The following is a 19,511-nucleotide window of genomic DNA, read 5'->3' as shown; positions in this document are numbered from 1 at the left end:
GTCTCCCAGTCCCTGCTGCTGAAAAACATCCCCACAGCATGATGCTGCCACCACAATGCTTCACCGTAGGGATGGAGCCAGGTTTCTTCCAGACGTGACGCTTGGCAATCAGGCCAACGAGTTCAATCTTGGTTTCATCAGACCAGAGAATCTTGTTTCTCATGGTCTGAGAGTCTTTAGGTGCCTTTTGGCAAACTCCAAGCGGGCAGTCATGTGCCTTTTTTTACTGAGGAGTGGCTTTCTTCTGGCCACTTTACCATAAAGGCCTGATTGGTGGAGTGCTGCAGAGATGGTTGTCCTTCTGGAAGGTTCTCCCATCTCCACAGAGGAACTCTGGAGCTCTGTCAGACTGACCATCGGGTTCTTGGTCACCTCCCTGACCAAGGCCCTTCTTCCCCGATTGCTCAGTTTGACCGGGTGGCCAGCTCTAGGAAGAGTCTTGGTGGTTCCAAACTTCTTCCATTTAAGAATGATGGAGGCCACTGTGTTCCTGGGGACCTTCAATGCTGCAGAAATGTTTTCGGTACCCTTCCTCAGACCTGTGCCTCGACACAATCCTGTCTCGGAGCTCTATGGACAATTCCTTCGACCTCATGGCTTGGTTTTTACTCTGACATGCACTGTCAACTGTGGGACCTTTATATAGACAGGTGTTTGCCTTTCCAAATCATGTCCAATCAATTGAATTTACCACAGGTGGACTCCAATCAAGTTGTAGAAACATCTCAAGAATGATCAGTGGAAACAGGATGCACCTGAGCTCAATTTCGAGTCTCATAGCAGAGGGTCTGAATACTTATGTAAATAAGGTATTTCTTTTTAATATTTGCAAAAATTTATAAAAACCAGTTTTCTCTTCGTCATTATGGGGTATTGTGTGTAGATTGTTGAGGGATTTCTATTTATTTAATCCATTTTAGAATAAGGGTGTAACGTACCAAAATGTGGAAAAAGTCAAGGGGTCTGAATACTTTACGAAGGCGCTGTGTGTGTATATATGTGTATATGTATATATGTGTGTATGTATGTGTGTGTGTGTATATATATGTATGTATATAACACAGTTTATTAGTTACACCCATCTATGAATTCATCGGGGCATGGATTCTACAAGGTGTCGGAAACGTTCCACAGTGATGTTGGTCCATGCTGAAGCGATGGCATCTCGCAGGAGCTGCAGATTGAATGGTGGTACATTCATGCTGCGAAAACCCCGTTCCATCTCATCCCAAAGATCTATTGGGTTTGGTCAGCAACAATGTTCAGATACGCTGTGACATTCAATCGTTACTATCAAGGGACCTAACGTGTGCCAGGAAAACATTCCCCACACCAGTACACCGTCACCAGCCTGTACCGTTAACACCAGGTAGGATGGAGGCATGCTGCAACAGGAACCGGGATCCGTCGGACCAGGCAATTTTTTCCCACTCCTCAGATGTCCAGTGTTGATCGTGTGCCCACTGGAGCTGCTTCTTCTTGTTTTTAGCTGATTGGAGTGGAACCCGGTGTGGTCGTCTGCTGCAATAGCCTATCCGTGACAAGGACCGATGAGTTGTGGGTTCCGTGTTGCAGTTCTGCACACCACTGTTGTACTGCGCCATTATTTGTCTGTTTGTGGCCCGCCCCATTAGCTTGCACGATTCTTGCCATTCTCCTTCGAACTCTCTCATCAATGAGCTGTTTTCACCCACAGAACTCCCGCTGACTGGATGTTTTTTGTTTGTCGCACCATTCTCGGTAAACTCTAGACAGTATCGTGCGTGAAAAGCCCAGAAGGGCGGCCGTTTCTGATATACTGTATCTGGCGCACCTGGCACCGAAAATCAGGCCTAGGACCGAGTTTGGGAAACCCTGCTGTAAGGGATGGAGGGAGATGTTGTTTGAATGGGAAGTCTTTTTTATGTCATGTCAATCCGTTATGCTTTATTCTTTCATTCACCTCCTCTGTCTTTTTATCAGTTGCTGCTCCTGAAGCTGCACCTGAAGAAGTCACAGCTACAGACAGTGACACAGAAGATGTGAGAACTAAGCCAGATAGTATTAAAATGCTCTCACACACACACACACACACACACACACTTCTACGTGTGTGGGCTCGGCCATGCTCCTGACATGCTCTTTTCTCATTCTTCCTTAGTACAATGACATGGCATATGACATGGAGAGCATGCCATCTTCTCCAGCTGTGACCACCCCTTCTGTGACTTTTTCTGTTGCCCCAAATAAAGCCTCACGCTCTAGTGATACCCCAGCAACTCCCCTTGCACTGTCAGAGTCTGAACCACCAAGTCCACAGGAAGACCACAGCGATGATTATTCTCCTCCATCAAAATCAAAAAAGGTCTTAACAAAACATCCCAAGTCAAGCAAACGTGGACGGCTGAGAAAAGGTGAAGAGAAGAGAAGAGAACCTGCCGAAGCCACTCCGTTTGTGGTGACCAGCGTGTTGCAAGCGCCGACCCATGCACCCAACCCCGCGACTCAGCCACCCCCCGGTCTCACAGAGGAGGAGATCAAGACAGACATGATGGTCCTGGCTAGGAGGAGGACCAATACCTGGCACCAAGGCAGGATAACAGAAATCAAACGAACAGGTAAGAACACACACAACCACCGGTTATTTCTGTTCTTGTATATCAGTAAATGTCCTGTACATATTTCTTAGTTTTCTCCATGCTCGCTATATCTCAAACATTGATGCTCCACAGAGAATGGAAGCAGGTATAAGGTGGGCTTTAGCGAGAAGGGGAGGAGCATGCTGTCAGGACACCACATAGCCTTTGACAACACCGCTTTGCTGGAGCAGCTGTACGTGGGCATGCGCGTGGTGGCCAAGTTCAAGGATGTCGACCAGTCCTGGTTCTACTCTGGCATTCTGGCTGAACTCCCCAACCGAAAGAACCGCATGAGGTATGAGCGTTAAGTGGGTGGGTGTATGTGATTGGGTTGGTGTGCGCAGGGCCAGCCTGCTCATTAGGCAGGATTAGGTGGCCGCCATGGCGGTAGATTGACGAGGGTGTCATTTTCTGAGCAAAACTGACCAAGACTCACCTCCAACAACAGGTAATTCTGCCCAAAAACAATGACAATTTTTCTCAACCAGTGGCATATGGGCTTTTTAGGTGAGCGCTGATGCCGCCCTGTGATGAGCAGTGCCCACTTTGCCAAAGGCAGGGACACAAAATATTTATATTGTCCGTTCCCAGCGCACCTCTCCAGGGTGCTATTAGAGAACTGCATCGCTACGGTGCTCCACCAACATTCCGTCAAAAAACATAAATCATGTCGCAGATATAGCATATGATAGAAATAGTATTTTACCTTTTCTGTAGCGTACAGACGGAAACTTTTTACAGCATGCAGGTTTCGCAGATCAAATAGCCTAACCTAAATGGCACCCAATCAAATAATAAATGTGCTGACATGTTAACAAACATATCCTATAAACAGGACAGGTGAAAATAAAATGAACAATAAGGCTACTCACAAATGCTGTCCAGGAGTTTCATCCCGTGGGCTAAATTGTCATGATCAGTGGTTTCAAGTTTGTATCCATATATTTTTTACGAGCTGATCATAGTGAAAAAGAAAATACTTCTGCATTTCCCGCTGTGTAAAGACATTGCAAATAGGCTCAGGGTAACTCCAGATGAAGTTGGGTAGCTGATATTCAGAGCTTTAAATAGCTAAATTGATTAAACACGGGATTCAGGACTAATAAAGTCAATGCAACGGCCTGTTTTACAAACGGTGGGCCTACCACATGGATGGGACCAAATCGGAACCAATCATAGACATCTATTTTTGGTTCAGATTTTGTCCGGTCTGGACCAGCCTTGATTTTGCCCAAACATAGACAGCTATAAATGATGTCTTTTCAACTTTCACTCAGAACCGAAAATGAACCTGATTTCAACATCTGGAAAAAGAACGGCCAGGACCAGCCCTTTGTGTGTGAGAGTGATAGTTATTGTGTGTGGGTGTGGGTGTGGTTGGATGATATATGTCAACATAATGCTGAATATGATCCATCAATGCCTTAGTAAAGCTCTGGGGCGCTCACCCTTGTGTTTCAGGTTCTTGATCTTTTTTGATGACGGCACACCTTCCTATGTAGGCTTGCCGGATATTCACATTGTTTGCAGACCACGTAAGAACAGCCTCGGACAATTATTTTCTCTCTCTTTAACTATTACTCAATACTTCTTGGCTTAATCCTGTTTGATCCTCCTACCAAATGTAAGATGTCTTATTCAGATCCAGCTATTACCTTGTAGTTGCTGAATCCACCTGTGCGACAATATAAGTATATACCAAAGTAATACACTTTGAGTTATCAATTTTTCAATTCATTGGCTTGTATGGAGCAAAGAAACTCATAATGTGGCAGTTGTCATACAATAAGTTTAATCTGCAATGGAGGCATGGTGAGATTCTTGCAGGAAAACGCACACATGCGTACATACACACACACAAACTAAGCCTACTGTCTCTCTCTCTCTATCGACTTAAGTGCCGGAGGTGTGGGAGGACATAGAGAATGAGGCCAACAGGGAGTTCATCAAGGATTACATCAAGGTGTACCCCTACCCACCCATGGCCCAGTACAGACCAGGCCAGCTCGTCAACGTGGAGTTTGAGGGGGTCCAGAGGAGGACGGAAGTAGAGCAGATCGACTGCAGCTTGTTGTGTGTCGTCTTCAAGGTGAGAAGCTACAACTGCTTACTCTGTAACCATTGATTGAAGTGATAGTGATTGACTTGCAGTATATTGTGCTTGGTATTCTGGTGATGCTTACCTAACTAAAGTCCAATTCTTCCAAAGCCTTTTTTCCTGTATGTGTCATTGTGTGGTAAAGTAAAGTGTGTGTGTTCTCAGGATGACGAACATAAGGAATGGGTGTATCGAGGCTCTTTGCGTCTGGAGCATATGGCCAACATAAAGAAACGTGCTGAGGAGGCAAAGGATAAACCAGCAGTGACACGGCCCAACACTGGTAAATGTCAGTCTGTCTTTGTCTTTCTTTATGTCTGTCTAGCCATCTGTCTGTCTCTGTGTGTTACTGTGTCCTGTAGATAAATAGGAACACATCTACAGCCTTGTCTGTCTGAATGAATGAGCATCTAAGTCTGCTGTCTGTTTCCTTCCATGGTGTGCACAGTACTTTGAATCATTCCTGTACTTGGATTCATAAAGTGGACAATGTGTTTATTTCACGAGCACACTCTCTCTTTGTCCATCACCCAGGGGGATCAGTTTCGACTACTAATACCATCCACCAGACTAGCATGGCCAATGCCAGCAAACCGCACGTCAACCCCTCCGCACCCTTAGGGTGAGTAGAATGTATGTCTGTGTTTATACTGTGTTGCTGTACTATTTTCAAAAGTGCGTCTTCCACGAATTTCATGAATATGTATTTCCTGCATACATTTACAGTACATTTCGGAAAGTGTTCAGACCCCTTGACTTTTTCCACATTTTGTTACATTACAGCCTTATTCTAAAATGGATTGAATAGTTTTTTTCTTCTCATCGATCTACACACAATAACACATAATGACAAAGCAAAAACAGGTTTTGAGAAATGTTTGCAGAAAACACACAAAAAAACACAGAAATATGACATTTACATAAGTATTCAGACCCTTTACGCTGTACTTTGTTGAAGCACGTTTGGCAGCGATTACAGCCTTGAGTCTTCTTGGGTATTACGCTACAAGCTCGGCACACCTGTATTTGGAGATTTTCTCTCTACATATCCTCTCAAGCTCTGTCAGGTTGGATGGGGAGCATTGCTGCACAGCTATGTTCAGGTCTCTCCAGAGATGTTCGAATGGGTTCAAGTCCGGGTTCTGGCTGGGCCACTAAAGGACATTGAGACTTGTCCCGAAGCCACTCCTGCGTTGTCTTGGCTGTGTGCTTAGGATCGTTGTCCTGTTGGATGGTGAACCTTCGCCCCAGTCTGAGGTCCTGAGCGCTCTGGAGCAGGTTTTCATCAAGGATCTCTCTGTACTTTGCTCCGTTCATGTTTCCCTCGATCCTGACTAGTCTCCCAGTCCCTGCCGCTGAAAAACATCCCAACAGCATGATGCTGCCACCACAATGCTTCACCGTAGGGATGGTGCCAGGTTTCCGCCAGATGTGACGCTTGGCATTCAGGCCAAAGAGTTCAATCTTGGTTTCATCAGATCAGAGAATCTTGTTTCTCATGGTCTGAGAGTCTTTAGGTGCCTTTTGGCAAACTCCAAGCGGGCTGTCATGTGCCTTTTACTGAGGAGTGGCTTCCGTCTGGCCACTCTACCATAAAGGCCTGATTGGTGGAGTGCTGCAGAGATGGTTGTCCTTCTGGAAGGTTCTCCCATCTCCACAGAGGAACTCTGGAGCTCTGTCAGAGTGACCATCGGGTTCTTGGTTACCTCCCTGACCAAGGCCCTTCTCCTCCGATTGCTCAGTTTGGCCGGGCGACCAGCTCTAGGAAGAGTCTTGGTGGTTCCAAACTTCTTCCATTTAAGAATGATGGAGGCCACTGTGTTCCTGGGGACCTTCAATGCTGCAGAAATGTTTTGGTACTCCAGATACTCAACTAATCTCAAGAAGGCCAGTTTTCAGCTGTGCTAACATAATTGCAAAGTGGTTTTCTTATGATCAATTAGCCTTTTAAAATGATCAACTTGGATTAGCAAACACAACATGCCATTGGAACACAGGACTGATGGTTGCTGATAATGGGCCTCTGTACGCCTATGTAGATATTCCATTACAAAATCAGCCGTTTCCAGCTACAATAGCCATTTACTACATTAACAATGTCTACACTGTATTTCTGATCAATTTGATGTTTATTTTAATGGACAAAAAATTTGCTTTTCTTTCGAAAACAAGGACATTTCTAAGTGACCCCAAACTTCTGAACGGTAGTGTATATGTGTGTGTTTGTGCCTTTCCAAATCATGTCCAATCAACAGAATTTACCACAGGTGGACTCCAATCAAGTTCTAGAAACATCTCAAGGATGATCAATGGAAACAGGATGCACCTGAGCTCAAATTTCGAGCCTCATAGCAAAGGGTCTGAATACTTATGTAAATAAGGTATTTCTGTTTTGTTTTTTAAATAATTTTGCAAAAAATTCTAAAAACCTGTTTTCGTTGTGTTATTATGCGGTAGTGTGTGTAGATTGTATTTAATCCATTTTAGAAAAAGGCTGTAATGTAACAAAATGTGGAAAAGGTCAAGGGGTCTAAATACTTTCCGAAGGCACTGTATAATTAGATTTGATTAGGGCAAGCAGGTAGCCTAGTGATTAGATAATTGTGCCAGTAACCGAGAGGTTGCTAGTTCGAATCCCCAAGCCGACTAGGGGAAGGTACTTAACCCTTATTGCTCCAGGGTCACCGTCAATAATGGCTGATTCCTGGCCGTGCACTCTCCGAGGGTGTCTCAGGGGGAGTGGGATATGCAAAAAACACATTTACATTTCACACCACACACCACTCCCGAGTGGCGCAGTGGTCTAAGGCACTGCATCGCAGTGCTAGCTGTGCCACTAGAGATCCTGGTTCGAATCCAGGCTCTGCTGTAGCCGGCCGCAACCGGCGCACAATTGGCCCAGCGTCGTCCAGGGTAGGGGAGGGAATGGCCGGCAGGGAGGTAGCTCAGTTGGTAGAGCATGGCGTTTGCAACGCCAGGGTTGTGGGTTCGATTCCCATGGGGTATGAAAATTCAAAAGAATAATGTATGCACTTAACTGTAAGTCGCTCTGGATAAGAGCGTCTGCTAAATGACGTAAATGTAAATGTAAATGTACAGGTTACACACGTGTGAAACAGGACAAATATAAGTATATATTTGACCTTTAGTCCTTTGGATCCTTGTTTCAGAATAACAATACCTCGTTCATTCTCCCTCAAACCCATGTCATCTTCTCCCTGATCACGTCAGGAGGCCCTATGGCCAGGACCGTACAACCGACAAGTCGTCTGTCATCACAGCTAAAGGTTCGGTCACCTTCACCCACCACCGATGCTGCCCAGCCTGCCTGGACTGCATCCGGTCAAAGGTCGAGGCCAAGCACCGTGGACGCAACCCGCTGCTCATCCCCCTGCTCTGCGAGTTCCGCCGCATGAAAGGCCGCCGCCGGGTCAATAACAAGGTGGGTGTAGGGTGAAGTTGCCCCTAGACGCTGATCTTAGGTGAGTTTAGCGTTTTCCCCTCTAATGGTTAAGGTTTGCATTGGGGAGGGGAAGCTGATCCTAGATCTGTGCCTAGGGGGAAACTTCTGTCCAGGTCATTAACAAGGTGAGCACCTAGCTGTCTGGAACGTCATACTTCATTATACAGAACTCTGCCAATACCTATAGTGATGACTCCGCTCCTGGGGGTGCTGCATCGTGCCTGATACTGCTCTTCTTAACTGGGGAGTTGGGAGCAGAGCAAATTACACATTTCCATTGTAGCAGATGGAAAATAATGTATTATTCTGTTGTCATCCAGTATTCATACTCCTTGTAGTTATTAAAAACTCTAGTGTGGTTATGCGCTCTCTTTGTGTTTTCTCACATCCTTCCTCCGGGCCCTCTGTCTCTGTCTCTCTCAGACGTATTTCCACATCTTCTACCAGTCGCCGTGTGGCCTCAGCCTGAGCAACATGACTGCGGTGCAGGACTACCTTCAACAGACCCGCTGTGACTTCCTCTTCCTGGATATGTTCTGCCTGGACCCCTTTGTGTCTGTGACCACCACCCACCAACCCCGGCCCTACAAGATCAACATCCTAGACCTGACGCTGGGCAGAGAGAACCAGCCGCTGTCCTGCATCAACGAACTCAACAACATCCGGCCAATCTCGGTGATCTACAACAAGCAGCGCGTGGCGGCCAGCGGGGTCTCCCTCAACACCAGCTCTGACTTTCTGGTGGGCTGCGACTGCACCGACGGCTGCAGGGACAGGTGTGTGTTGTGTGTGTCACATGGGTTAAAGTTCTCTGTCACTGCAACGTATTTCCTTTAATTTATTTAAAGGACTCGCAGTTTAATACATGTAGAAAATGATCCTCTTTCCCTAAAAGCATGATGGTCATTACTTTTTTACATGGGGTATGTGGAGGTTGTGTTGACGTGTATTTATGGACATGTATATTGTGTTGATGTAGGTCGGCATGCTCCTGTCACCAGCTGACCATCCAAGCCACAGCCCTGTCACCAGGGGGACCTGAGGACGTCAACGCCGGCTACAAACACAAGAGGCTGGAGAAACGGCTCTCCACAGGGTGAGGCTGTCAATGTGTCTCTTCATGTACACTACCGTTCAAAAGTTTGGGGTCACTTAGAAATGTCCTTGTTTTCGAAAGAAAAGCAATTTTTTTGACCATTAAAATAACATCAAACAGTGTAGACATTGTTAATGTTGTAAATGGCTATTGTAGCTGGAAACTGCTGATATTTTTATGGAATATCTACATTGGCGTACAGAGGCCCATTATCAGCAACCATCAGTCCTGTGTTCCAATGGCACGTTGTGTTTGCTAATCCAAGTTTATCATTTTAAAAGGCTAATTGATCATTAGAAAACCCTTTTCCAATTATGTTAGCACAGCTGAAAACGGTTGTGCTGATTAAAGAAGCAATACAACTGGCCTTCTTGAAACTAGTTGAGTATCTGGAGCATCAGCAGTTGTGGGTTCGAAAAAGCCATATCTCAGACTGGGCAATAAAAATAAAATATTAAGATGGGCAGTCTGAGATATGGCTTTTTCTTTGCAACTCTGCCTAGAAGGTCAGCATCCCGGAGTCACCTCTTCACTGTTGACGTTGAGACTGGTGTTTTGCGGGTACTATTTAATGAAGCTGCCAGTTGAGGACCAGTGAGGCGTCTGTTTCTCAAACTAGACACTAATGTATTTGTCTGCTTGCTCAGTTGTGCAGCGGGGCCTCCCACTCCTCTTTCTATTCTGGTTAGAGCCAGTTTGCGCTGTTCTGTGAAGGGAGTAGTACACAGCGTTGTATGAGATCTTCAGTTCTTGGCAATTTCTCGCATGGAATAGCCTTAATTTCTCAGATCAAGAATAGACTGACGAGTTTCAGAAGAAAGTTATTTGTTTCTGGCCATTTTGAGCCTGTAATTGAACCCACAATTGCTGATGCTCCAGATACTCAACTAGTCTCAAGAAGGCCAGTTTTGCTTCTTTAATCAGCACAACAGTTTTCAGCTGTGCTAACATAATTGCAAAATGGTTTTCTAATGATCAATTAGCCTTTTAAAATGATCAACTTGGATTAGCAAACACAACGTGCCATTGGAACACAGGACTGATGGATGCTGATAATGGTCCTCTGTATGCCTATGTAGATATTCTGTGGAAAATCAGCCGTTTCCAGCTACAATAGTCATTTACAACATTAACAATGTCTACACTGTATTTCTGATCAATTTGATATTATTTTAATGGACAACAAAATTGCTTTTCTTTCGAAAACAAGGACATTTCTAAGTGACCCCAAACTTTTGAACGATAGTGTACATCTGTCAATTATCCATCAGTCGCAATATCCCTTTGAATGTTTGTCTTTGGTATTTTTTGGTCAGTCTTTGGCATCACCTCAATGTTCTCCTCTATCTCTCAGCTCTTTCTCTGCATTTGTGTTATCTGTGACATGCTTTGAGAGCAATGTCTGAAAAGCTCTTATTATTATAACAATTATTATATCTATATCAACCCTCTCCACCTCTCTCTGTCTGCAGTATATATGAGTGTAATTCACTGTGCCGCTGTGACCCACGGATGTGCTCTAACCGGGTGGTGCAGCACGGCATTCAGCTGCGGCTACAGCTCTTCATGACCGTGGGGAAGAGCTGGGGAATCCGCTGCCTGGATGACGTTGCCAAGGGCACCTTCATCTGCACTTACACTGGTGAGACTGAGCTAGGAACCCAATCTAACCTAACTTAACCCAACCAATGCCATTCTTCTGGTTATACTGCACACAATGCTCACAACTTTTCCCTTTGCCATCTCTCCCCTTAGGGATAATCATGAACAAGAAGAGTTTGGGCACAGAGGGAAACATGTACATGGTCAACCTGAACCACATAGAGGGAGCTGAGAACAAGGAGGGCTACGAGAGTGAGGCCCGCCGCTCTGACAAGGAGTCAGGTACATATACGCAGAGAGCCTGGCCTCACTGGCAGCTATAGCATCAGATCTATCCTATCTGTGTGTTATGTTTATTTGATTGTGAAAATGATAGATTGGGTTTCCGTGTCGATTCATGAGTTGTAAATGCACACACCCAGTGGACACGCAGGGAGTGCAAAGAGAAGCAACAGAACTGACCATCTCTGTAATATTGCGACCTCTGTTCCCCATCAGGTTCAGAAGAAGAGCCCGTAGAAGACGTCAACAGTGAACATGATGACTGTGATGGAGGTGATGATTTGAGCAATGATGAGGAAGAGAAGGGAAACCACGAGAAAGTGCAGCGACGTATGAAGAAGAACAACTCGGATGACGAAGATGAAGAACAACTCAGTGATGATAATTATGAAGACAAGGACTACGATGTCAGTGAAGATGATGGCGACTCTGAGTTCAGGCACAACGTCTCCTCTATGGAGAGGAGCTACATCACACGCAGGCATGCCAAAATACTACAGGAGGGTAAGAGGAAACCTTATATAAAGAAAAGTATACTGAGTGAAAAGCAAACATGGAGGGAAACGAAAAAGGTTACCGAGGTTTAGTAGAGGATTCACTCCTATTTGGTTTGATAAATGTTGGTTTCTCAAAATAATGTAGGAAGGTAAAGGAAAATAAAGCACAGACAAAAGTATAGACAGAAACCTGTTCATGAACTCTCCACTTTTATTTCTGGATTTAAAAAAATAAGTTATAGGACTGGTTCCCAGACTCATCAAATGACACTCTCTCATAGACCCAGCGAAGAAATCGGGCTCTGACGACAAATCTTCTGACCAGCAGGATGGTAAAGCAGAGGGAAATGACAAGGAGGCCTCAAACGCCACAAGGCGTTTTTTTGATGGCGAGGAGTCATGCTACATAATTGATGCAAAGCTGGAGGGGAATGTGGGTCGCTACCTCAATGTGAGTCACGAGGAGGAATAATCAGAAGGTATCATGTGTTGGATAGTATGCCGACTGTATGATTTGACCTACATCCATACTTCTCAGAAATCCGCCATCTCAACATCTTACCCAGGTTACAATAAAGGGCAGGAGTAAACAACGAATTTCATCCTACTACTCGTCATGAATGGGAATAAAAAGAGTCATAAAGCTCACATCCACTGTGTCCCCCTCCCTTTTCTCTCCCTACAGCATAGCTGCCACCCAAACCTGTTTGCGCAGAATGTTTTTGTGGACACACATGACCTTCGATTCCCCTGGGTGGCCTTCTTCGCCAGCAAGTTAGTGACCTTCTGTTATGACTTATGGGATATTATCTATTGCTTGTGCTAATGGTTGGTCTTTTGAGAGTCCAAGCCAGGATTAATATGCTCATGTCTTTGGCTCTATAATAAATGCCCATGCCCAGGGGGACTAAAGCATGTGCATTCAAATATGCACTTCTGTATATTCATCATAATATTGTCTCTGTATTTTTCAGGCGCATCAGAGCTGGTACAGAGCTGGCGTGGGATTATAAATGTGAGCTTGGTATGAAAAGGTCGTCAAGAATCCTAAATTGTCGTTGTGATCCAGAGTGCAGGGAAAAGTTATGAACGGCCTGACATCTTCTTCCAGCTTCACCGCTGAAGTAAATGTATGAATATACTGTAATAGTCCAAAGTTTTTGTTCATATTACGATTCTTAAATTGTGCTTTTAATAAATTAATTCTGAAGTATTGAAATGTCCTTTTCAGCATTCCTAATTTATTCTGCAAAGTTAATCTGCCCCAAATAATATTTCGGTAAACTATATTCGCACATTTTCCTTAAATGTTTCCAAAGAAAATGTTTTGTAAAGGTATTAAACCTTAGTCAAAATAGACCATCAAGCACTTGTGGAGAAGGGTCTTGCCAAAGACGGTACAGTAACTCTGTGGTCTGGTTGCGGCTGGAAGAGTGGGGTTGTTTCAGTAGCTATGTTTCCATTAACTTTTGTTGTCGACATTAGAAAGTTTGCATAGAAAATAGATGTTACAATTACCATTTAACTATCTTGTCGATAAAAACAGCTGGATGTAATGACGTCACACCAACAAAACAAAAAACGTTCTGTCAAATAAAAATGTAGTGGTGTTTCCATTACCGCAACACGGTAGAGGTCAAAATACTGCCTGCAGTCCTGACGGATCATAAAGTTCTACGGCTGACTAAGAATGTGCCGTGATGATGAGAAATGCACTGATGGTTTTTAGAAATTGAATAATCCATTGTTATTGCATGATTTAAAATGTTTTATTAAGAATCTAATTTCTGTTTATTGGAATTTAGCTACCTCTAATGCAGAATATGGGATATATTGGGAACTGCTGAAATGTTTAATCCGCTCAGCTTGAATTACCGATGGGAAAGCAGCTTGCTTTAAGGAGAAAATTGATCTTAATGAGAAGGCTACGTTTTATGATTTAAAGAATGAACTAGATAAATTATATGAGGAAAAGCCTAGAGGAGCCTTAAGGTCCAGAAAACAATTACTTGAAAAAGGCGAAAAAGAACAGATACTTTTTTAATTTGGAAGAGAGAAGAGAGAAACTCGACACACAGGAAATGTAAGATTCATGGGGTAACCTCTGAGGATAGAGTTCTCAGACTTTACCACAAAGTTTTATGAGAATCTTTACTCCTTAGATAACAGTTTGAGTGACTCTATGGAACTCCTTGATTCTATAGAGAACTTCATATGGAAAAACATTTATTTCGTTTTTCAGAAGCTTGGAGGGCTTAATGTTTTACTACAATGTCCTTATATTGTTAGTAAACTTCCTGTGTAATTGGCAGCTTTCACAAGCAGGCTTTAATGTGTTGGGCTTTGCTGTATAAACACAACTTTTCACCTCATAAATGTTTTATATGGAATAATGGGTCTATGTTACATAGAAACAAGATGTTATTTTACCGTAATTGGTTCTCGAAAAAAATTGTCCTAGTCAGCAAATATACAGAGCGATTATGGAAAGAGACAACTTTGAGGTTTCAAGCAAGGAATATAACATTGTTCTAAAGGCTATACCTAGTGGGATAAAATCTTTACTACAGAATAAGGCATATTCTAGAACATCTACTGTAAGTGATATCCAGGTGAATGGCATAGGTTTACTATACTGAACAAAAATATAAACACAACATGTAAAGTGTTGGTCCTATGTTTAATGAGCTGAAATTAAAGATCCCAGAAATGTTCCATATGCACAGAAAGCTTATCTCAAATGTTGTGCACAAATTTGTTTACATCCCTGTTAGTGAGCATTTCTCCTTTGCCAAGATAATCCATCCACCTGACAGGTGTGGCATATCAAGAAGCTGATTAAACAGCATGATCATTACACAGGGGCACCTGATACACGCCCCTACCTTTTTTTTAATGGTATCTGCGACCAACAGATGCATATCTGTATTCCCAGTCATGTGAAATCCATAGATTATGGCCTAATGAATTTATTTAAATTGACTGAACCTTATATGAACTGTAACTCAGTAAAATCTTTGGAATTGTTGCAAATCAAATGTTGCGTTTATATATTTGTTTAGTGTAGATAATAAATGATTGTTGAATTTCTTAAGGGATATGTACTACAGGAAATCGATTCCTTCTGCCATATTTTGTTCGGCTTCATTGTTTGACGTGAACTGGCGCCGTGCTTGGCTCACTCCACACAAATTTACGGTGACCAACAAAGTAAAGGAGATCTCCTTTAAGATTATCCATAGATTCTACCAGTGTAATAGCTTGATTTCTAAATATACTACTGATGTTACCAGTGAATGCAGTTTTCGTGAACTAGAAACAATCTATTGAACACTTATTTCGTAATTGTTTGCGTAGTGAGGTGTTTTGGACTGACGTGAAGCTACAGTACCAGTCAAAAGTTTGGACACCTACTCATTCCAGGGTTTTTATTTATTTTTACTATTTTCTACATTGTAGAATAATAGTGAAGACATAAACTATGAAATAACACATATGGCATAATGTAGTAACCAAAGTGTTAAACAAATCAAAATATATTTTATATTTTTCAAAATGCCACCCTTTGCCTTTGACAGCTTTGCACACTCTTGGCATTCTTTCAACCAGCTTCACGTGGAATGCTTTTCCAACAGTCTTGAAGGAGTTCCCACATATGCTGAGCACTTATTGTCTGCTTTTCCTTCACTCTGCGGTCCGACTCACCCCAAACCATCTGAATTGGGTTGAGGTCGGGGGATTGTGGAGGCCAGGTCATCTGATGCAGCACTCCATCACTCTTCTTCTTGGTAAAATAACCCTTACGTTATTGAAATTTTCCGGATTGACTGACCTTAATGTCTTAATGATGGACTGTTGTTTCTCTTTGCTTATTTGAGCTGTTCTTGCCGTAATATGGATTTAGGGCTATCTTCTGTTTACCCCCTGTTATAAAAACAGAGGAAGAAAGAGTTGGCGGGTAGAGAGGTCTAAGAGTGTTAAAGACTAAGGGGAAGAACAGAGGAGCAGGGAAGACGGCATATGATTCATGAATTACAGTGCTACCCTAATATTCTCTCAGTTCATAACAATTACAAGTGTCTTTAGCGTGTCTCGTAACAGCCTTGGGCCCCCAGTTGGTCCGAAGGTTATCTTAAGAGCGGGTGAGATGGTGATGACGGGACCGGGGGTTGGTACTCGCTCTCACATCAAAACATACCTGCAGACGAAAGACAGAATAAAATAAAACTTAATCAGGCTTAATCATGCTAACACTGTCAGTCATCATAATCATCAGAAGGTGAAATGCAAAACTGACCTTGTATCATTAACTCTGGGACTACTACATCTCTCTGTATTTCAATGTAAAGCATCTCTTTAATAATACTTCCTGTTGACCCGACCAAGTGCCCTCTGTCAGCCAGTTCAGATGCGGGAGGGGTTCACCGACACAGCTGATATAACCTAGAGGATTTAGGGAGAAGGGGGATGAAGTGAAGGAGAGAGACTTATTGAGAAAATAAGGCAGTTAAAGACACAATGTTCAACAGGAATCTGAGTGTGGACACCAGGTGAGACCACACAAAGTGGCTGCAGAGTACTTTATACTGAAAAACATGCACAGGCACATGAGGACAAACAATATAGCATAGTTATATAAATAGAAACAATGAAGTGTCTTACTATTATCCATGGTTGGTCCTCTTGCCTATTCTTTGAAGGTGGAAGGAGCCACAGTTATACACCTGAGCCTGCTTACTGCACAACACAATCATCAATCAGATTGATACACGAGTGTGTGGGTTATAGGGTGTCTAATTATCCTATTTGTTTTCAATATGGGTGACTCTTAAAAGAGCCTGTTTTGTTTTTGTACAGACACCACCCTTACCTGAACAGCACCCTCACCTGAGAAGTAGAAATCAAAAGTAGAGAAATTGGGAATTGAATAACTGCAGTTGACATAGCTAAGTAAATGGAATAACTTTTATTACTATGTGAATGGCTCTTAAAAGAGCATTTGGTTGTGCATAGTGTATTCTATGGTGTTGTCAGGGAACAGCACCCTCTTCAAAGAAGTAGGAGGTGAAGATCTCACGCACATGGATTACCTCCCGTGCTGCATTGTTGGCCCCCATCCTTGTAACATCCTGCACAGCAGTAGACCTCTCCTCTGGTACACGGCGGCGAGCTGCAGATCCCCCTCCTGGTCCTCGTGTCCATCCTCATGAAGTTATGCAGGACACAGGTTATCCTTCACACGCCTGAATTCCCCCATGAGGCAGTCCCAGATGGCCTTGGTCACCCAACCTTGCAGTGCCCTAGGCAATCGTTTTGAAGGAATCTCCAGTTACAAGGTATCTGTAGGTATATGGAAATGTCATTATTAGACTTTTACCTCACCAGGTCATTGTGGATTACTAAAGTATAATATCCCTTATAACAAATCATGATAACATTGGATAGATACACTGCTCAAAAAAATAAAGGGAACACTTAAACACAATGTAACTCCAAGTCAATCACACTTCTGTGAAATCAAACTGTCCACTTAGGAAGCAACACTGATTGACAATAAATGTCACATGCTGTTGTGCAAATGGAATAGACAACAGGTGGAAATTATAGGCAATTAGCAAGACACCCCCAATAAAGGACTGGTTTGCAGGTGGTGACCACAGACCACTTCTCAGTTCCTATGCTTCCTGGCTGATGTTTTGGTCACTTTTGAATGCTGGCGGTGCTTTCACTCTAGTGGTAGCATGAGACGGAGTCTACAACCCACACAAGAGGCTCAGGTAGTGCAGCTCATCCAGGATGGCACATCAATGCGAGCTGTGGCAAGAAGGTTTGCTGTGTCTGTCAGCGTAGTGTCCAGAGCATGGAGGCGCTACCAGGAGACAGGCCAGTACATCAGGAGACGTGGAGGAGGCCAACAACCCAGCAGCAGGACTGCTACCTCTGCCTTTGTGCAAGGAGGAGCAGGAGGAGCACTGCCAGAGCCCTGCAAAATGACCTCCAGCAGGCCACAAATGTGCATGTGTCTGCTCAAACGGTCAGAAACAGACTCCATGAGGGTGGTATGAGGGCCCGACGTCCACAGGTGGGGGTTGTGCTTACAGCCCAACACCGTGCAGGACGTTTGGCATTTGCCAGAGAACACCAAGATTGGCAAATTCGCCACTGGTGCCCTGTGCTCTTCACAGATGAAAGCAGGTTCACACTGAGCACATGTGACAGACGTGACAGAGTCTGGAGACGCCGTGGAGAACGTTCTGCTGCCTGCAACATCCTCCAGCATGACCGGTTTGGCAGTGGGTCAGTCATGGTGTGGGGTGGCATTTCTTTGGGGGGCCACACAGCCCTCCATGTGCTCGCCAGAGGTAGCCTGACTGCCATTAGGTACCGAGATGAGATCCTCAGACCCCTTGTGAGACCATATGCTGGTGCGGTTGGCCCTGGGTTCCTCCTAATGCAAGACAATGCTAGACCTCATGTGGCTGGAGTGTGTCAGCAGTTCCTGCAAGAGGAAGGCATTGATGCTATGGACTGGCCCGCCGGTTCCCCAGACCTGAATCCAATTGAGCACATCTGGGACATCATGTCTCGCTCCATCCACCAACGCCACATTGCACCACAGACTGTCCAGGAGTTGGCGGATGCTTTAGTCCAGGTCTGGGAGGAGATCCCTCAGGAGACCATCTGCCACCTCATCAGGAGCATGCCCAGGCGTTGTAGGGAGGTCATACAGGCACGTGGAGGCCACACACACTACTGAGCCTCATTTTGACATGTTTTAAGGACATTACATCAAAGTTGGATCAGTCTGTAGTGTGGTTTTCCACTTTTAATTTTGAGGGTGACTCCAAATCCAGACCTCCATGGGTTGATAAATTTGATTTCAATTGATAATTTGTGTGATTTTGTTGTCAGCACATTCAACTATGTAAAGAAAAAAGTATTTAATAAGATTATTTCATTCATTCAGATCTAGGATGTGTTATTTTAGTGTTCCCTTTATTGTTTTGAGCAGTGTAGATGCATGTGCACACACGTGCATGTGTAGCATGTAACAATAGCAGGATCATATCAAGGATAGCATCACAAATTAATACATAAATACCACTTGAAGCTTGATGATGACTTGATCATTTGAATCAGCTATGTAGTGCTAAGGCAAAAACAAAAATGTGCACCCCTTTGAGTCCCCAGGACCAGGACTGAGAACCACTGCTCTTCCTCTGCATACAGACGTTCACAGCGCTCTGTATCTGAGGACAGAAAACCTCACAAGAAACAGACTTAGACCGCACTGAATATTATGTTACTATTATCTCAGTCCTCACTTCTAGGGACTGAAACTACACAAAAGTACCTGCCCTATCCAGAATAGCCTACTCTCTCACTTTGACAGATGGGGCTGCTATCCTTTCACCCTCCTCCATGGCTGTTAGCTAGCTACCTACAAATGCATTTGGAGTAGTTTTTTATAGTGGTAAATACATCAAGATAACTAGCTAATATGAAGTTAGCTGGTCAAATTTAATTAACTTAGCTAGCTATCTATACAGTATGTTAAATTGGCTAGATAGCTAGCTACGTTAACAGCTCATTTGAGTTAGCATGCACTGTGGCTAGTTAGCTAATAATACATCGTTTTTTAAACATTTTCTAAATGTATTTACTTACTTGAATAGGTTCTCCCAGCCATGTGAACGATTGTAAACAGGGCAGCAAGTTTGGTTGTTACCAGAGCGGTTTAGAGCATATTACTATTTACCTGTGAATAACCAGACCTTCATACAAACTTACTATGCTGAATTCTTGACGCACGATCAAACTGTTGCCAGCGAGCCACTCTGGTCGGTAGCCGTCC

At 43.8% G+C, this 19,511-nt stretch overlaps 1 protein-coding gene and 1 long non-coding RNA gene across 4 annotated transcripts in view; one reads left to right on the top strand and one right to left on the bottom strand.

Moving 5' to 3' along the window:
- Positions 1 to 12,872, top strand: part of setdb1a (SET domain bifurcated histone lysine methyltransferase 1a) — a 30,973-nt gene extending 18,101 nt beyond the window's left edge. The window contains exons 4-19 of the mRNA XM_084165534.1: positions 1,963 to 2,021; positions 2,141 to 2,597; positions 2,712 to 2,913; positions 4,080 to 4,153; positions 4,517 to 4,707; positions 4,882 to 4,999; positions 5,251 to 5,338; positions 7,948 to 8,158; positions 8,603 to 8,955; positions 9,159 to 9,275; positions 10,748 to 10,917; positions 11,031 to 11,159; positions 11,376 to 11,663; positions 11,938 to 12,107; positions 12,342 to 12,430; positions 12,631 to 12,872. Coding sequence (XP_084021660.1) covers positions 1,963 to 2,021; positions 2,141 to 2,597; positions 2,712 to 2,913; positions 4,080 to 4,153; positions 4,517 to 4,707; positions 4,882 to 4,999; positions 5,251 to 5,338; positions 7,948 to 8,158; positions 8,603 to 8,955; positions 9,159 to 9,275; positions 10,748 to 10,917; positions 11,031 to 11,159; positions 11,376 to 11,663; positions 11,938 to 12,107; positions 12,342 to 12,430; positions 12,631 to 12,745 — 2,831 coding nt within the window. The 3' untranslated portion in view covers positions 12,746 to 12,872. The remainder of the gene's footprint in view (positions 1 to 1,962; positions 2,022 to 2,140; positions 2,598 to 2,711; positions 2,914 to 4,079; positions 4,154 to 4,516; positions 4,708 to 4,881; positions 5,000 to 5,250; positions 5,339 to 7,947; positions 8,159 to 8,602; positions 8,956 to 9,158; positions 9,276 to 10,747; positions 10,918 to 11,030; positions 11,160 to 11,375; positions 11,664 to 11,937; positions 12,108 to 12,341; positions 12,431 to 12,630) is intronic.
- Positions 12,873 to 15,082: 2,210 nt separating this feature from the next.
- On the bottom strand, positions 15,083 to 19,491 carry LOC311132209. Of its 3 annotated transcripts, none has more exons than XR_014613500.1 (6): positions 18,832 to 19,491; positions 16,738 to 16,996; positions 16,527 to 16,543; positions 16,319 to 16,393; positions 15,954 to 16,099; positions 15,083 to 15,854 (listed from the first exon to the last, which is right to left on the bottom strand). It is a non-coding gene; the product is annotated as an uncharacterized lncRNA (long non-coding RNA). The 3 variants fall into 3 exon arrangements; XR_014613501.1 differs by having other exon boundaries at positions 16,747 to 16,996; XR_014613499.1 differs by having other exon boundaries at positions 16,319 to 16,996.
- Between the last annotated feature and the right edge of the window lie 20 nt (positions 19,492 to 19,511).

The sequence above is a fragment of the Coregonus lavaretus genome (assembly GCF_964263955.1).
Source record: "Coregonus lavaretus genome assembly, chromosome: 7".
Taxonomy (NCBI): Eukaryota; Metazoa; Chordata; class Actinopteri; order Salmoniformes; family Salmonidae; genus Coregonus; species Coregonus lavaretus.
This window is presented reverse-complemented; position numbering and strand designations above follow the sequence as displayed.